Source organism: Labeo rohita, chromosome 25 (assembly GCF_022985175.1).
Source record: "Labeo rohita strain BAU-BD-2019 chromosome 25, IGBB_LRoh.1.0, whole genome shotgun sequence".
NCBI lineage: Eukaryota > Metazoa > Chordata > Actinopteri > Cypriniformes > Cyprinidae > Labeo > Labeo rohita.
The window spans coordinates 14,934,688-14,953,750 of NC_066893.1; the positions used below are offsets into that span (position 1 = coordinate 14,934,688).

Genomic DNA, 19,063 nt, shown 5'->3' on the forward strand with positions numbered 1-19,063 from the left:
TTTTAATAATAGTGCTTATATTTATTTTAACCCTTTATAATGTATGTATAACCTAACAATGCATGATAGGCTATATTAATGCATAGTATGTGTCATACTGTGTTTTGTATATGTGTGTCACTTTATTAATTAATTATTTATTTATGTTCTTCATAATTTCATTTATTTTTTGTCTGTACCAACCCATAAACGTCATGTCAAAATGTGATTGGTGGTTTAACGTGTCAATCAGACGACCAAAGGCAGTGGTTACAGGTGTTACACATCAAATTATTTTACCGTTTCCTTTCTAATGTATTTAATCCATATTTACTTGAATGAGATCCATTTGACATGTGGACTAGTTATTAAACTACTTTAAAATTGCTATTCTAAAACCAGTTTTCAAACAAAAAAGGATTTGCTAATACAAATGGCCCACTATCCGAAATCACAGGTGAGTTTTTTCTCCTCAGTATTTCAGTGTCAGATTTTAACTTAGTAATTGTGGTAACACTTTCTAATAACGTGTCATTTGTTAATTAGTTCATGTATTAACTAACACGAACGAACAATGAACAATGCATTCATTAAACTATTTATTATTCTTTGTAAATGTTAGTTAATAAAATACTGTCGTTTATTGTTTATGTTAGTTCACTGTGCATTAACTAGTGTTAACAAATACATTGTGATTTTAGTATTGCATTAGTAAATGCTGAAATTAATATGAACTAAGATTAATAAATGCTCTAGAAGTTCTTAGTTCATGTTAACTAATGAACCTTTTTCTAAAGTGTTACCATAAATTTTCACTGACTGTAGTTTTTCCCTCACAGGTGTTTCTACATCTTGCAACCTTACTTTGTGCAGTTGGGAGTATTTCTGGTAAGGTCACATGTGATGGAAATATTTCATCTCGGTTAAGTCTGGTTATTAAAGCACTTTTTCATTCAGGTGAATGTGAGATATCACAGTGTTCTGACCCGACTACCTGCGTTTTGTCGCAGAGGCGAACTTGTAAATGTGCAGTTGGCTACTTTGGAGATCTCTGTGACCAGGGTAAACAAAGGTCAACCTTGGAAGAAAAACTGCAGTTAAATTTCTGCAGTTAAATTAACTGGTTTAAGTTGCTCTTCTAGCCTAACACTTAGCTGTTTGGCAAATTGCGGCCAGGTTCATTAAAGTCTTAAAAATTCTTTCTAAATTCTGTTTAAATCTTACAACTTAGGTTGTCCAAGTTTCAAAATATTTTTTAGAAATATATTAGGAATAAGATGACAGACTCTACCTTTGGGGATTTAAGTTTGAAGGTTATCCTAACTTAAAGAAGTTGTTTATTCTTTAGTCTTAGTTTTGTCTTAAGAAAGAAAGAAATACATTAAGTATTTTAGTGTAGATAATAGCAGTATTTTTTTTTTTAATGTCTTGTGAATCTGGCCCCGGTTGCTTGGCTAACTAAGTTCCAGCTAAGACTAACACATTTGCAAATTTGTCATGTTTTATATTATATTAATCAAATATTTTTCTTCAAGTCGCAACAATGAATGTGACGTGTGGCAAAGACTTTATTTCCATCCTTGTGGATGAAGAGTTCTTCCAGTACTACAATGTGGGAGTAGAGTCTGTTCATCTGACTAACGCCAGCTGCCGTGCACATAGAGAGATCATCTCTGGATCAGCCTATTTCGCAGTGCACACACCAATGGACCAGTACACTGCCTGTGGAGGCAAACCTCTGGAGGTGGAGTACAATTCACTTGTTAAGTCCGACATCACACATCACCTCTTCTGTGACTTTTGGGTCCGAATGCGCTATCAGATGAAATGAGAAAACAACAAACGGTACTAATTATACACTCACAATGTGAGATAATACTACCAAAAAATTTATACTACTACCTTTAGTTCCATAACGAAATCCCAGATAGCCAGACAGTGAAAATATAAATGTAAAATAAATATAGAAACCATCTGTGTTTATATTTTAAACAGTGCTCATAAATGGCTGCTGAAATGAGTTGGGGCTCGGACCCGGAAACAACATCTGTTGGTGCGTTCGTTGGAAAACCTGGTTCAGTGTGGCCAACCACAAATGCCTTTTGTTCCTCAGAGTTTTTTTGCACACTTCTGCTTGATTTGTTATAACTTTTGGCAGTCTATAATACTCCAAATTAGTTTTTCTGATCCGCCCGATTACTACAGCTCAAAACATGACAATAATTGACCATTTTTAGCAGTAATAATGAGCAAAATATGCGAGTTTTGTTCCCTTCAGTGGCATTGTTAACATTCAGTGCCACCAATATGGCCAACTGATGACGCGTTGTGAAAACACTATTTTTCATAAACTATGCAAGCATCAAAGCACATACACATTACATATCTATAAATGTCATCCACTCTTTACAGAAGAACATAACGCACATCGCATACTCCTTAACGCTGATGTCTGACCCACCTGTCTATGGAAATATTGTGAGAGATCCAGTGGTGCAGATTGAGTACAAGTGCATCTATCCGTACATCCGTCGACTCAGCCTGGCATTTCCCATCATCTCTTTCTCCAGGTACAATTTGAAAGAAATATTTCACTCAAAAATAAAAATTTGCTGAATTTACTCACCCTCATGACATTCAAGATAAAGATAAGTTGGTTTCTTCACTTGCTTACCAATGGATCTTCTGGAGTTTTAATGGGTGCTGTCAGAATGTGAGTTCAAACACCTGATTAAAAACACCACAATAATCCACAAACAATCTAATCCATCAATTAATGTCTCTTGAAGTGAAAAGCTATGCGTTTGTAATAAGATGTTTTTCATTTTAAACCACTGCAAGACATTAATGCATGGACTGTTAATGAAGAAAAAACACATCTACGTTATGAATGGCCTGAGGGCAAGTACATTTTCAGCATTTCCATTTTTGGGTGAACTATTCCTTTACACCAGCGGTTTTCAAACCGGTCCTGCAAGCACCCCCAGCACTACACTTTTTCTGTGTCTCCCTCATGTATCACACCTGATTCAACTCATCAGCTCATAAGTAGAGACAGCAAGACCTGAAATGGGTGTGTCAGATATGAGAGACCTACAAAATGTGCAGCATTGGGAGTGCTCACAGGACCGGTTTGAAAACCGCTGCTTTAAACTATTCTTTATAAATGATGTCTATTTAACCCTTTTGATTTGTTTCTGAAGTGAAAGAGTGTTCAAGGTGGACGAAGTGGATGCCAAAGTGGAGATGAGCTTGTTTAAAGATCACACATACACTGAGGCTTTCACCAGCGCACCTACTATTAAGCTTGGGGATCAAATCTACGTCCAGATCCAAGTGACAGAACCAGAAGACTTCTTCCATCTGAAAGTGAATGAGTGTTGGGCTACTCAGACTCCTCAAGCTAATGATAAGACGGGCTTTAGCCACACACTGCTTCTAAATGGGTCAGTTAATATTGTGAATCACATATTTGTACATTTTAAATCCAGATGTTCCTTTTTAAAATCAGTAACCAACACACATACAGGGTTGCCAAGATTTCACAACAAAACCTGCCCAGTTGCTACTCAAAACTAGCCCAAAATGATTAAAAATCACATTCTGGAGTATAAAATACATGTTTTTTTTGTCAGGGTTCCCCTTGTAAATTCGCCTTTCAGTGGCTAAATATGATGTTATTGGGGTCGATTCAACTTACGGCAACAGTGTTAAATTAGCCCAATTCCACTGGAAAACCACAGACTTGGCAACACTGCACACATGGTAATTCGTAACCATTTTATTTTTGGTGAACTGAAGGTGCAGAAACTTTCTCATGAGATCAAGCTGCAATTACTAAGCCAAATATTTCACCTTTCATAAGTGTCTTTGATTTCTGTTTGTCTTCAAGGTGTACAAGTGACAAAACAACTTCATTTGGTAATGGTACGGCGCATCCTGCGGGAAGAAACGGCGAGGGGTCGACTGTCCGCTATTCGTTTGATATGTTTCGGTTTGCATACGAGCCCCACAGTTTCTACCTGCACTGCACTGTGCATCTCTGCACACCTGAGGATGGAAAGTCTTGTATTCCTGTAAGTGGGTTTTTTTTTTGTTTGTTTTTTTTTGTTTTTTTTTTAAACCAGCTGGTTTTGGACAATGATGTTTTCCATTGTTAACTTGACCTGATTTGTTTTAGGAATGTAAAACTGTATCCAAAAGAGAGGTGGTTATGGATGAGCAGGCTCAAGGCCTGCTGTCTTATGGACCAATCAGACAAGAGCTACCAGTCAGACCCATGATAAGTATGTTTATATATGACCACAAAACCAGTCGTAAGTAGCACGGGTATATTTGTAGCAGTAGCCAACAATACATTGTATGGGTCAAAATTGTTGATTTTTCTTTTATGCCAAAAATCATTAGGATATTAAGTAAAGCTAATGTTTCATGAAGATATTTTGTAATTTTCTACTGTAAATATATCAAAACTTAATTTTTGATTAGTAATATGCATTGCTAAGAACTTCATTTAGACAACTTTAAATGTGATATTCTCAATATTTAGAATTTTTTTTTTTTTTTTTTTTTTTTTTTTTTGCACCCTCAAATTCCAGATTTTCAAATAGTTGCATCTCAGCCAAATATTATCATAATAAAACCATACATCAGTAGAAAGCTTATTTAGCTTTCATATGATATATAAATCTGAATTTTTTTTTTTTTACAAAATTGACCCTTATGCCTGGTTTTGTGGTTCAGGGTCACACATAGTGTCCTACGATATGTTAATACATAGACACCATGCTTTATATCAGGTTTGACCCATATGGATTTTGTCTAATTTTAGATCTCCTCGCATTGGTTCTTCCATTGGCAGTGATTTGGACACTGGGCATCTTCCTTTTCATCCTTATCAGTATTGCCAAAGCCGGAAATCGACGACACATGACAAATAGCTAAATAAATCTAATTTTCACCTAACACATAATTGTTTGTGTAGGGTACAAAAGCTACCTCAAGTACACAAGCTAGCTATTAGCATGCTAGCCCAGAGTGAAAACACTATGATAATGAACCCTAAGTGAACATTTTAAATGTTCTATCATAGAAATGTAGTTTTTGAAGCAAAATTAGCTTGAATATGATTTAAACAGAGACGGATTTGTTTAGTCAGGGCTGCTGTTTTTTTTTTCTTGCGTACTATAAATCTCACTTTATATTTACAGTACTAAATATGAACAACAGGTGGCAGTGGGAACTAAAAATGGACATTTAGGGTTCTTTAAATAAACACTTTTCAATACAGTTTACTTTATCTGCATTTTCTAATATATATATGGATTGTTTCCATAAATGCACACCATGAATGGTATCATAATATCACAAAGGTAAACCGAGAAAGTGGGCAGAGAATCGGGTGCGGCTGCGTGCTGCAGATCGCATGAGATCCTCATGAGGTTTCATGCTCATATTTGGTGTCCTGCAACAGATTAAGGATCCTTTCGAGGACGCGCTGCCTGGTCCTCGACATTTCCAGATGGGTTTATACAGGCGGTACTTATAGCAACACGGAAACTGCAATGCAGATATCAACAAGTGGTCTTTTTATTCAGTATTTAATGGGTAGATAGCTGCTGGTCATGCTAATGTTATAGTTTACAAGCGCGCGCGCACCACTGGAGACCTATTTGAACTGTTTGCACGGATAGCGAAAACTTAACAGGAATAAGAAAAAACGTCGTGCACTACTAAGTTGGTGGATTTGTGGTCTGAGAAGAACAATGACCTTATTTTGGCGATAAAAGACTGTAGGATCTCCCAGGTTGCGATCTAATCTAAGCGGTTCTTGTGGTGGAGGAGGTGGTTGTGTGGTCGTTTGTCATTGCTGCCCCGGGAGTGAAGAGATGTCAGCCCGCAGGAGTAGATCTCATCGGTCGCTGCGACCCGTTACTATAATTTTCATCCTGCTGTTTGTCAACATTGCTGAAACAACTGCAGAAGATGATTCCTTCAACGCAGAGGTTTGTAGATTAAATAGTTTTGAGTGTTGTACTAAAACACCGATGACATGAAACGAACATAGTAGGGTTTATATTTGTACATAGAGTTGCGAAATTCTGTTTATATTTTGCTTTTGTCTTCCAGGGTTGGAAAAGTAAGAGTTTTAGGTTTAGTTTAATAAAAAAAAAATCGATTAAACCGATTTCTAATTGTCAAGTTTTCTTAAAGTTATTCACACTTTTCAACTCCTTCCAGTCAAAAGTTTTTGAACAGTAAGATTCTGATGGGGTTTTATTATTATTATTATTATTTAGAAGACTATTCTGTTCACTAAGCCTGCATTTATTTGATCCGAAGTACAGCAAAAAAGTTTTGAAATATTTTTTACTATTTTTAAATACCTTTTTCTACTTGAATATATTTTAAAATGTAATTTATTTCTGTGATCAAAGGTAAATTTTCAGAATCATTACTCCAGTCTTCTAATATGCTGATTTGCTGTTCAAGAATGGGCTGTCAAACGATTAATAGCATACAAAATAAGTTTGAGTTTGAGTGTGCTGTGTAATTATTATGTATATATAAATACGAACACATTCATGTATATATTTAAGAAATATTTACAAGTATATGTATTTATTATAATTTTTATATAATTTAATATATAAATAAAAAAAATCTGCATAAATATTTCTCTTATATACATTATATACATTAATTTGTGTGTATTTATATATACATAATAATTGCACACAGTACACACACGTTTATTAGGCAAACTTAAACTTTTATTTTGTATGCGTATTAATCATTTGATAGCCCTAATGTATATTGGTAAAGAAATTATAGAAATTACTAAGTTTATTTAGCAAGAATGTTTTAAATTGATCAAAAGTGATAAAGACATTTATAATATTACAAAAGATGAACTTTATATTCATCAAAGAAACCTGAAAACATTCTACTCATCTGTTGTCAACATAATAATAATAATAATAATAACAAATGTTTTTTGAGCAGCAAATCAGAATATTAGATTGATTTCTGAAGGATCATGTGACGAGTATTGATGCTAAAAATTCAGCTTTGAAATCACAGGAATACTGTTAATTACATTTTTAAATATATTCAAATAGAAAACAGTTGTTTTAAATAGTCAAAATATTTCAAAATGTTACTGTTTTTGCGTGGTGAGCTGAAAAGGCTTCTTTAAAAAACATTAAAAATCTTCCAGTTCAAAAACTTTTGACTGGTAGTGTATGTTCTTTAATATTATGTTTACTAATAGATAAATCCATTCACACATGAACTTATGTTGTTTGGATAATTACTCAACTTTTTAACTACTATCATTGTCATTGACAACTATCATTGTCATGTGATAAATGTGTACCTCAACAATTAGACATCCCAAAACAAAGACGAAAAATTAGATTTACATTTATATAGGTCATAAAAGCTTTAATTAAATATAATGCTGTAACAACACCGTTCATTTTATATTATATTATATTATATTAAAGCAATAAGCTATCAATCTGTTTCTCTTTACAATTAGAATGTTGTTTGTAAGTCATTGTACTGTTTGACATTTTTAAAATTAAAAACACATTTTAAAGTTTCTTTTTACTCCTAACGGGACCATAGTTTTTTTTGGGTTACTTGAAACTGAATCCTGTTTAGTGACCATTTTGTAATTTCAAAGCAGAGAATTATAACAGGAAGTTTCTGCAACCTCTGTCAAACATCTGTCCTACGGTGTATGAGGAAGTGCCTAAGGATCTTTACATCTGTCCTCAATGCCTGACCATGTGGCAGCAGTCTTAACTGGAAACATATTCGTATTAATATTCAATTCTTAACCCAACAAATAAAATTGGTCTTTATACAGTGTTTATATAGTTTAAGGCTTAACTTATATAATTACAGACCTCTATAACATTTGCCGAAGGGTTCTAAGGAATAATTGCGTAATTGTAAAGCAGCTTGACTATTAATGTTTTTCTGTATGTCCATTTCTCCTTTCTGTTGTGCAATCCCATCGTCACCACACTTCTTAGAAGTAGTTGTTGCAACACATTGTCAACTCTCCAACATTTTCTGTGTGTTGTTCTTTAAAGTCATGGCTGAGGACGTATGGCTACCTGTCCCAGGCTAGCAGACAGATGTCCACCATGCAGTCAGCCCAGATCCTTTCTAGTGCCATTAAGGACATGCAGCGCTTCTATGGCCTTGAGGTGACCGGACACATGGACTTGGCCACTCTGAAGTATGATTTCCTCTTATTCAACTGCCTGTGGAACAACAATAAGATGATCTCAGCCTGTTTTGATTGTGTGTTAACTACGAAAATAGAAACGGTGATGCCTTGGACAGGCTAACTATGTCATCTAGCTTATATAAAGTTTTCATTTTATATAATTGTACATGTATAACATTTTTTTTCAGTGCCATGAAAAGACCTCGCTGTGGAGTGCCTGATCATTTTGAGGAGTCAACAGAGGGAGGTACTCGGCGTAAGCGGTACGCGCTTACTGGCCACAAGTGGGATCAGGACAAGCTGACTTACAGGTGAATTAAACCTCAATACAATACAAATTCAGTTTACATTGATCAGTTTAATGATCACCAGAAAAACATCTTTATTTCTCGCCCCAGTATTCAGAACCACTCACCCAAAGTGGGCCAGGAGCAGACCTACGAGGCTATTCGCAAAGCCTTCCAGGTTTGGGAGAAAGTAACACCTCTGAGGTTCGAGGAGGTCCCGTATCACGAGATAAAGAATGGCAGTGAGGGGCCTGACATAATACTACTGTTTGCTTCTGGATATCATGGTGATATGTCTCTCTTCGATGGGGAAGGAGGCTCTCTGGCACATGCTTTTTTCCCCGGTCCTGGAATGGGAGGAGACACACATTTTGACACAGACGAGCCATGGACCTTGAACCAACGGGAGGGCTCAGGTGTGAGCAATTTTCTGCAGTCTTTTACCTACTTCAAAGTAAATTAACATTTTTGCTGTATATTAACTTGCCATTTAATTTTCCACAGAGAACGTGTGGATGTTAGCAGCATTTTAATGTCTTTGCACTGTTCAGAAGCAGATTTAACCCTTTGTTTTTTTTTTTTCTTAGCCTATGGTTTAGTCATTTAATTAGCTGTTTTTGTTTGGTTGTAGGTGTTGACTTGTTTCTAGTTGCGGTTCATGAGTTGGGTCACGCGCTGGGGTTGGAACACTCTAACAACCCTTACGCCATCATGGCGCCTTTCTACCAGTGGATGGACACAGAAAGTTTCTCACTGACTGAAGATGATATAAATGGCATTCACCAGATCTATGGTAAGCTGGTCTGAAATACTTCTTGTTTTAGATAATTTACCTTTTACTGTCAATTATCCACTTTTTTCCTGAGTGTCCGATGAGTGACGACCATGAAGGATTCTAACTTCTGTTTGCTTGCTTTCGTGTTCCAGTCTCCATAGAAATCCATGTTAAAACAGGGTATAAAAGATCAACTGAATTGAAACTTTTTCAGTATAACTAAATCTATAAAAATGCACAGGTTTAACATTATATTATTGGCTCAGAAATTGTTAATTTGACTTGAAACACCAGAGACCAGAAATGTAATGCACTGCTCTAGTCGGTTAATAGTGGTTAATATTGACATCTGAGACACAATATTGGAAATTACTTCGTGAGTTTTTGTTCCACAATCAAAAATAGTTTCAAACGAAACCATAATGTTGCATGTCTGTGAGTAACACATTTGCTTTAAAATGAGTGAATGATTCTGAGTGAAAATTAGTTGTTTCGTTCCTGGATAAATCAGTGGTTTATAATGAATTTAACTGCATGATTCAATGATTCGCTTAAAAAGACAATCGCTGGTTTCATTGCTGGTTGAATCAGTGTTTTTTGTCAATGAATCAGTTAACTGAATGATTCACTCATTAAGACAGTTGCTTGTTTAAATCCATTAATGATTCAGTGATTCACTTATTAAGATAATCATGTTTCATTTCTGATTTAAAGTTTTAAGTTTTTAATGAATCGAGTAATTGTGTGATTGACTCATAAAAAAAGTCACTTGCTTCATTCCTTAATGAATTAGTGTTTTTAAATGAGTCCGTTAAATGAATGATTTAGTGATTCACTCAAAGACATTCACATGTTTCATTCCTGGGTAAATCTGTGATATTTTTTTTTTTTTTTTTTTTTTAATGAATCGAGTAACTGCGTGATTCATTTATTGGTGGGCAGTCATTTGCTTTTATTACTGAATGAATTGGTACTTTTAAATGAATCAGTTAAATTAACAAATTGATTAACTGAGTGATTCACTCATTAAGACAGTCACATGTTTTATTCCTAGTTAAATCTGTTTTTAATGAATCAAGTAACCAAGTGATTCACTCATTAATGAATCAGTGTTTTTTTCATGAATCAGTTAAATGAATGATTCAATGTTTCACTCATAAAGACAAATATGTTTAATTTCTTATTAAAGTAGTGTTTTTATGTATCTATTAACTGAGTGATTCACTCATTAAGAGAGTCGCTTGTTTCATTCCTGAATGAATCTGTTTTAAATTTAATCAGTTAAATGAATGATTCAGTGATTAACTCAAAGACAATCACGTTTCGTTCCTAGTTGAATCAGTGTTTTTTAATGAATCGATTAACTGAGTAATTCACTCATTAAGACTCGTTTCATTCCTGAATCAATCAGTGTTTTTAAATAAGTCAGTTAAATGAATGATTTCATGATTCTCTCATAAAGACAACCACATTTCATTACTTGTTAAATCAGTGTTTTTAACATATTGATTAACTGAGTGATTTCACTCATTAAAGCAGTGACTTTAGTGAATTATGCTGCGTCCGAAATCGCATACTGGGCGTCCGAAATCGCATACTGGTTAAGTAGGTACTACATTTAAATATGAACGTACTACCCGACCGTTAAAAAGTACGTTCTATATAGTATGAATGTGGGTAGTATGAATGGAATTCGGACGTACTACATCCGCCATATTGATGTTGTCACGTGTCATGCGTCGTCACAACAGCGCGAAAATTTAAAGAGACTGCTCCACTGCACGAACACCAGCACCGGCAATGTTCGGCGTTTTAACGTTGATTGGACAGACAGCTCAGAGAAGGCGTTGGTCAGCTGCTCGCAGATCACGGCTTCGTAGACAGCTTCTAGATTATTTGTCAAATAACGTTTCGATTTACAATGTTTAAACTTTCAATAAGTCATCCGTTTATTTAGATTGTGTTAAACAAGTGTAATTTAATCACAATAAACAACGTTTTTTCCTGAGGTACTTACACTCGAAATGAGCCGCGTCTCCACCTTCCGCCATTTTTCGAATACAACGCATCCTCTCCCGGAGCCTCATGGGATAGGAAAGTGTCCATGGTATGCGTACTACAGAATTCGGGCGGAAGCAGTAGGTCATCCGGGTACTTCTCGCCTACTGAATTTCGAATACTATGAATTCGGACATACTACTCGCCTCGCATACTGTTTTTCGCGTACTATATAGTAGGGAAGTATCCGATTTCGGACGCAGCATTAGTGTTTTTAAATGAATCAGTTAAATGAATAATTCAGTGAATCACTCATAACCACAATATTCGTACCTGGTTAAATTGGTGTTTTTAACAAATTGATTAACTGAGTGGTTTAATCATTAAAACTCTCACTTGTTTTGTTTCTGAATGAATCAGTTGGGTGAAGATTCAGTTTCGCTTGTCTGGTTTAATGATGTAACCTGCAGAAATAGTCACTAAAAAATCCCCACCGCTAACACAGTCAAGCAACCCAGAGTGATGCAAACAGTGAAATATCCCAGGTTTACTGGACTAAATAACAGCACTCTTAAAACGCCACATTCATTTTCAGCGAGAGTTGTTGATTCAGTTTAATTGCTGTCAGTGTGAACGCCCTTTATACAGTCCAAATGACACTTTTGCAGTTGTAAAATGTCCAAAATGTGTATGTGATGCAACTGTCTTACAATGCAGATCAGCCATTATCCGATGATTTCTTTAGGCTTTACCACATTTATAATGCAGTTGTTATCCACACTTTGCTGTTTTCAGCTTGAGTCTTCAGTGCAGTTGCATTGAGTTCTGCACCAATGAATGTCTCAGTGTATGTGTCTTTGTTTGCGTCTGTTTTCTCCATTTGAAAGCCTTCCACTGCTGGCTGAATGAGCCTCGTGGGCTTTCTGGTGCTGGATGGAAAAGTGACGCATTCTGTGTCTATGCAGTATGTGTAGAAAAGAGGGTGATTAGCTAAGTGTGAAAATACATTATGGTTTGGTATTTACAGGACCTCCAGAGACTTTCACCACTCAAGCACCTCCCACCACAACCCTGTTTACAACCACTGCTGAGCCGGAGCCCACCACTACAGTGGCCCAACCGAAAACAACCAGACCCTCGCGGCAGCCCACCAAGCCCTGGGTGCCTCCGGTCCAACCCACCAGGAGGTCCCATAGACCCAAGCCCACAGCACGCTCGGATCAGGATGCACCGGACATCTGCGAGGGGAACTTTGACACCGTGACCATGTTGAGAGGGGAGATGTTTGTGTTTAAGGTTAGAAACAGTGATCTTCAGTAAATGCAGTTACATTATATATAGTGGTTCTTCATAAAAAGCCCACTTAAAACACCTTAGCAACTGCATAAATACATACTAAAACACTAACAATGTATTTTGCTTGTTTTTGACCATTATTTCAACTAGGTGTCTGCAAGAAGATGGTCCAAGTTTTCAGACAAAGCATAAATCTGATAAAACATAAATAAAAATTAAATTAATGTTTTTATCTTTGTCAGGGTCGGTGGTTTTGGAGGGTTAGGAGGAACCGGGTTCTGGATAATTACCCAATGCCAATCTCCTTGTTCTGGATGGGGCTTCCAGAGAACATAGACGCTGCCTATGAACGGCATGATGGGAAATTTGTATTCTTTAAAGGTCTGAGTCATTAAATAAATATTTAATAACTTAATTTTAAAGAGGTTTATGCTTAAAGCAAGAAAAAAAGGGTTAAAAAATAATTTATTTTTTATAATTGTTTTATAAAAAAATATAATTTTATTATCATTATAATAATAATAATAATAATAATAATATACATTTTGTAATTGTTTTAATTGTAACAAAAATAAAATACTGATTTTATATTAGTGCTGTCAAATCGATTAATTGTGATTAATCACATCTAAAATAAAAGTTTGTTTACATAATACATGTGTGTGTTCTGAGTATATTTTTATATATATATATATACATATATATATGTATATATATATATATAAAATATATATATATATAAAATATAACACACATACATGTATAAATTTAAAAATACTTACATGTGTGTATATATATATATTCATATTTCTGTTATATTATAACAATATTTATTGGTGTTTTGCAATGATTAATCGCAATTAATCGCATCCAAAATAAGTTTTTGTTTACATAATATGTGTGTGTGTGTGTGTGTGTACTTGTTTTTGCTACATTGTGGGGACCAAATGTCCCCTCAAGGATAGTAAAACCTGAAATTTTTGACATTGTGGGGACCGCAGGCCGGTTTTAGAAAATTAAATGTTAAGAAATTATTAAAAATAGTGAATGGTGTTTATCTGAAAGTGTAACAATGCAAACATGTTTTCTGTGAGGGCTAGGTTTAGGGTTAGGGTTGGGTTAGGGGATAGACAATATCGTTTGGTCAGTATAAAATCTATAGAAGTCTATGGAAAGTCCCCACAATTCACAAAAACAAATGTGTGTGTGTGTGTACTGTGTATATATAAATACACACAGGTACAGTATATATTGTGAAAATATTTATGAATGTATATTTTTGTTGATATAATTGATATATCCAAATATTTTTAATATATAAACATAACATATTTTTCTTAAATATGTCCATGCATGTGTGTGTGTTTATATATAAATAATAAATATACACAGCACACACACATATATTACAGTATGTAAACAAAAACTTTTATTTTGGATGCGATTAATCGCGATTAATCGTTGCACAGCACTAATATTTAATTATATAAAATATATATTACATATATATATATATAAAAAAAATACATATGTATGTATGTATGTATGTATGTATATGTGTATATGTGTGTGTGTATTTTTATACATATAAATATACACAGTACACACACATATATTATATAAACAAACTTTTATTTTGGATGTGATTAATTGTGATTAATCGATTTGACAGCTCTATTTTAGATTTTTTCCTTTTTCCTTTTTTTTTTGGCCAGTGAAGCTATTATTTTGATCCAAAGTAATTTTTATGACAGTGATAGAGCATGATAGGCATTTTTAAAAGTGACATCAAAATATTATTTCCCAGCTATCAATCTACTTCTTCTTTAAACATCTGTTCCTCTTGCTGTAACAGCATCTTGAAGTCAAATTATGTCACTTGTAAAACTCTCCGAGAGGAAAGAAAGAAAGTTTGGCAGCGTCGCAGGACTTCGCCTGCATTGCGTCAGCTTCAGCTCCAGATGCTGACTGCTCTGTTTTCATTTTGAGAGAAGAAACCTGGAAAATTTGCAGGAGGGAATGTGTAGTACAAGGAGCCGAAGTTGTTGTTTTGTTGTTTATGTAGATTGTGAGACTTCAGGTTTCATTTGTGCATGTGTTTGAGGGGAGCTTGGCTTTCATGCAACACAAAACATCTTCTGTGCAATCGCAGTAATTGAATAGAGCTCTCTGTGATATCATCTCTCAGCCATGCAACCCCTCCCGTTCAAGTCTTTCCATCTAATGTGGCTTTTTGTCCATTCTTCTCTTTGTATTTTGTATCACTCTCGCAGGAAGTAAATACTGGCTTTTCAGAGAAGCAGACGTGGAGCCCGGATACCCTCAGGACTTGTTTCGTTATGGTCAAGGCATGCCTGACAGAGTGGACACAGCAGTGTGGTGGGAACCATCTGGGTATACGTACTTCTTCAGAGGAGACAGGTAAACATGCTGGGGCCCCTTGTGGAAAAGGCCAGATGTGTCAAGACTTAAGATTAGCCATTAACAGAACAACATAGTGTTTCTTTAGTGGGCAGTTTGATCTGGGACTTAAAAAAATGAAAATTACCTTATGATTTACTCACCGTCAAGCCATCCTAGGTATATATGACTTTCTTCTTTCAAACTAATGCAATCAGAGTTATATTAATTAATGTCCTGGCTCTTTCAAGCTTTATAATGGCAGTGAATAGGTGTTGAGATTTCAAAACCCAATAAAGTGAATCCATCCATCATAAAAAGTCTCCACATGACTGCAGGGGTTAATAAAGGCCTTCTGAAGCGAATCGATGCGTTTGTTTAAGAAATGTATCCTTATTTAAAGCTTTATAAACTGTCATCTCTAGCTTCTGCTAATTGTCGTACATGCGTTCACGAGAGAGTGGCGTTCCAGCGGATGACATAGGGCGTAGGCGTACTTTAAGCTCTGGTGAGAATATGCTAGTCTTGCAAGAAACTATTTTTGTCTTTAGTGAAGGAAAACCAGCCTCCTCTTGGCTTATATTGAAATCCTCCAAAAAAATTTTTTTTAAATCTTCATTTTGTACTTCTAATTCGTGATCGTCATTTTGCTTTGCTCTCTCCTCTTTGCACTTCTGCGTTCGTCACCACATTTGCCTATGTTCTATGTCATCCACTGGAACACCGGTCTCTCGTGAATGCACATACGACATTAAGCGGAAGCTAGAGATTATAGTTTAGTCAAGTTTTAAATATGGATATTTTACATATGCATCGATTCAATTTAGCAGGCCTTTATTAACCCATTTCAGAATGCCTTTATTAAGACATTTTGGTAACAAAACGGTTGACGGTAGCCATTGACTTCCATGTCATTTTTTTCCTATTATATACAAGTCAATGTTTGCCGTTAACTGGTTACACTAATTTTTCAAAATTTTGGAACAAGTGGAGGGTGTCTCAGTGATTAGAGATTTTTCATTTTTGGGTGAACTATTCCTTTAAATTAAAGGATAGTTAACTTAAAAAGAAAATTGTCAACATGTTACTCAAGCCAAATAATAATGAATATTATTAATAATAATAATGGGGCCAGTTCACCTTTAACCTAAAAAGAAAAACTTTGTGTAAAAAAAAAAAAAAAATGTTAGTAACAGAAATGGCTTTACAGTATACTTTCAACCATATATTATAGCATATATACTTTCAATCCCACTTTTAGAATCTGCTAAATGTTATTTTAACCAAAATAAGAGGGATCATACAAGATGCATGTTATTGTTTATTTATTACTGACCTGAATAAGATATTTCACATAAAAGGCATTTACATATAGTCCACGAGAGAAAATAATAGTTGAATTTATAAAAAATGACCCCTTTCAAAAGTTTACATCCCCTTGATTCTTAATACAGTGTTGTTACCTGAATGATCCACAGCTGTTTTTTTTGTTTAGTGATAGTTGTTCATGAGTCCCTTGTTTGTTCTAAACCGTTAAACTGCCTGCTGTTTTTAAGAAAAATCCTTCAGGTCCCACAAATTCTTTGGTTTTCCAGCATTTTTGGGTATTTGAACCCTTTCCAACAATGACTGTATGATTTTGAGATCCATCTTTTCGCAATGAGGACAACTGAGGGACTAATACAGAAAGTTCAAACGCTCAGTGATGCTCCAGAAGGAAAAACCATGCATTAACAGCAGAGGGGGGTGAAAACTTTTTGAAGATCAGGGTAAATGTAATTTATTTTGTCTTCTGAAGGGCAATACTAAATGAAAAAATATGATATTTAGGCAAAATGTGTACACCTGCATTCTTTTCAAAAGTTTTCACCCACCTCTTAAAGCATCGTTTTTTTTCTTCTGACGCATCAGTGAGCATTTGAACCTTCTGTAATAGTTGCATATGAGTCCCTCAGTTGTCCTCAGTGTGAAAAGATGGATCTCAAATTTAACAGTCAAAGTTCTGTAAAAAAAAAAAAAAAAGATTTTTTTCTTGATTTTGTTAATTTTTGGTGAACTAACACTTTATGTATTAGCATAGACACAGAATTAAAGTTTGATTTTCAACTACTGTTTTCTCTTGAAGATATTGGCGGTTTAGTGAAGAATCCCGTGCCGTGGATAAAGACTACCCTAAACCAGTGAGCGTGTGGGGATCCATTCCTGGCTCCCCGAAAGGGGCCTTCCTCAGCGATGATGGAGGTGAGTCAGGCTGGGGCAACACTGCCTGAAAAAATTTCACAGCTGAATGCAAGAGAGTCGAGTCCATTAATCCAAAGCTGAGAGGGAAAATGTGACTTCATTGCTGAAAAACTGGGGCGCAATAAGACCTTTGACTTGAAAACATTCTGCTTTCACTTCTAATTTCACGCCATTGTTCATGATTGTCTTTGGCACGTTATTTTTATAGCTGTGGAATCCAAAGCCTGGCTACAATCTCGATGAGATTTTATGCAATATTAGTCACTAGTGTATTTATGTACACTAATTCGCATTTTAACTCTTTCCCTCACAGCGTACACTTACTTCTACAAAGACTCCAGATACTGGAGGTTCGATAACAAGCGAACGAAGGTTGACACTGGATACCCAAGATCCATTTTAAAAGATTTCATGGGCTGCCGGGTGCACTTTGATGTGGAAACGGAAGTCACACCCGACCATCGATCGCCTGAGACGAACGACAAGAATCAAAACGCTGACGACTACAAAACCGATGACGAAGAAGATGTTGATGAAGAAGATGAGAAAAAAGAAGTAGATGTCATTCTAAGAGTGAACGAAACTGATGAACACATAATGACCCTCATTTTAGTGACTGTACCTCTTGTTCTGGTGCTGTGCATTCTGGGAGTCATATACATCATCATCACCACACTCCAGAGAAAAGAGACGCCCAAAGTGTTAGTTCACTGCAAAAGATCCCTGCAGCAGTGGGTCTGAAAACATCCGCACACTTTCGCTACCCAATAGCCAAATCTTCCGCACATAGGTTTTCTGAGAGACACACACCTTGTTGTTCATGGTGCTCATCCAATCAAAAACCCCATTCCCAATGTAGAATTTGCACTTTTGATTGTTTTGTGGTCATTTTTTACGTTTATGCTTTTTTGTTTGTCCGTCTGCAAGGTTTCTGTGTTTTCCTCTTGAGCCCGTTCAGTTGTACACTGTGGGAAACGCTGGGATGTATGAAAGCAAGCTCAGATCAGCACATTTCTTTCACATCCTCTGCTAACCGGCCTCAATAATAAAGGAAACCGCAATCTCCACGGCGAGGACTTGCAGAAATAGCAGGGTTAAAACAAAAGTCAGGCTTAATAATTGTCTCACGCACATTTAGCAGGGTTTATAGTCTCTTTCCCCGTGGAGCCTTGCCTGACTTGCATTACACAGATGTTGCTGATTTTGGACTTTATAGAGAGAAAAAGAGGGGGATGGGGGCTTGTAGCCTTCCAGCATTTCCTCTGAGCGTGCCAAAGACGAGGAGGAGGGGGACAAGGCGATTCGAGGCGGGGCCGTACTGTCATCGTGACCTACATTAGCGCACCCCTACTTCTTTCTCCCTCCTCAGAGTTTGTCTTCCTGTGGGACTTTCTTTTGTACTTCCAGTCTCCCCCACTTGTGAAGTTTTTGTTTTTGGGAGGCATTCCTACCCTCGGATTGTGTCCGTCAGTGCCTTTCAAGGCTGAATCTGTGCCTTAAAAGTGCAGACCATCACCACTGTGTTGGAAATGTACTTATTTTCACTGGCTTTTCATGCAGTTTGGAAAAAAAAAATTTTCTTTGTTCACGTGGCCTTAAACCTGTGTTTTTTTGTATTTGATGTCAATATGAATGTGTTTGTGCTTTTTTTTTTGTAGTGCCGAATGAAAAACTCTCCCTTAATTTGATGTTTTATTTGATTTTTGTTTTGTATTAACAATCGAGTAAATCATGCAGGGCATGTATTCCTTTTGTTCACAGATATTATCTGGTATATAGCTTGCTCACAATAAAATGGAGTATACGGATGTAAGTATCTCTTTAATTTTTAGCTTCCTCTGC

At 35.8% G+C, this 19,063-nt stretch overlaps 2 protein-coding genes across 4 annotated transcripts; both read left to right on the forward strand.

The window, feature by feature from the left end:
• The first annotated feature begins 130 nt into the window (after positions 1–130).
• On the forward strand, positions 131–5,977 carry zpd (zona pellucida glycoprotein d). Of its 3 annotated transcripts, none has more exons than XM_051099591.1 (9): positions 131–436; positions 819–867; positions 937–1,041; positions 1,515–1,741; positions 2,392–2,549; positions 3,183–3,425; positions 3,872–4,055; positions 4,160–4,265; positions 4,811–5,977. In XM_051099591.1, exons 1-9 carry the CDS (start codon positions 413–415, stop codon positions 4,921–4,923), a joined length of 1,209 nt encoding a protein of 402 aa, XP_050955548.1. In that variant the 5' UTR covers positions 131–412; the 3' UTR covers positions 4,924–5,977. The 3 variants fall into 3 exon arrangements, with proteins under 3 accessions (XP_050955548.1, XP_050955550.1, XP_050955551.1); XM_051099593.1 differs by having other exon boundaries at positions 1,515–1,723; XM_051099594.1 differs by lacking the exon at positions 937–1,041.
• Positions 5,844–19,029, forward strand: mmp15a (matrix metallopeptidase 15a). Its single transcript, XM_051099590.1, has 10 exons — positions 5,844–5,984; positions 8,085–8,233; positions 8,413–8,535; positions 8,623–8,927; positions 9,143–9,304; positions 12,312–12,580; positions 12,823–12,961; positions 14,854–15,001; positions 17,106–17,221; positions 17,535–19,029. Exons 1-10 carry the CDS (start codon positions 5,868–5,870, stop codon positions 17,960–17,962), a joined length of 1,956 nt encoding a protein of 651 aa, XP_050955547.1. The 5' UTR covers positions 5,844–5,867; the 3' UTR covers positions 17,963–19,029.
• Positions 19,030–19,063: the final 34 nt, after the last annotated feature.

Excerpts from the sequence above, each read along its gene's own strand:
- zpd (XM_051099591.1), top strand. The coding sequence starts at position 413 with ATGGCCCACTATCCGAAATCACAG. Across the intron at positions 1,042-1,514 it reads TGGAGATCTCTGTGACCAGG|TCGCAACAATGAATGTGACG; the intron begins GTAAACAAAGGT and ends TTTTTCTTCAAG. Across the intron at positions 4,056-4,159 it reads ATGGAAAGTCTTGTATTCCT|GAATGTAAAACTGTATCCAA; the intron begins GTAAGTGGGTTT and ends GATTTGTTTTAG.
- mmp15a (XM_051099590.1), top strand. The coding sequence starts at position 5,868 with ATGTCAGCCCGCAGGAGTAGATCTCATCGGTCGCTGCGACCCGTTACT. Across the intron at positions 9,305-12,311 it reads TGGCATTCACCAGATCTATG|GACCTCCAGAGACTTTCACC; the intron begins GTAAGCTGGTCT and ends TGGTATTTACAG. Across the intron at positions 17,222-17,534 it reads CTTCCTCAGCGATGATGGAG|CGTACACTTACTTCTACAAA; the intron begins GTGAGTCAGGCT and ends TTTCCCTCACAG.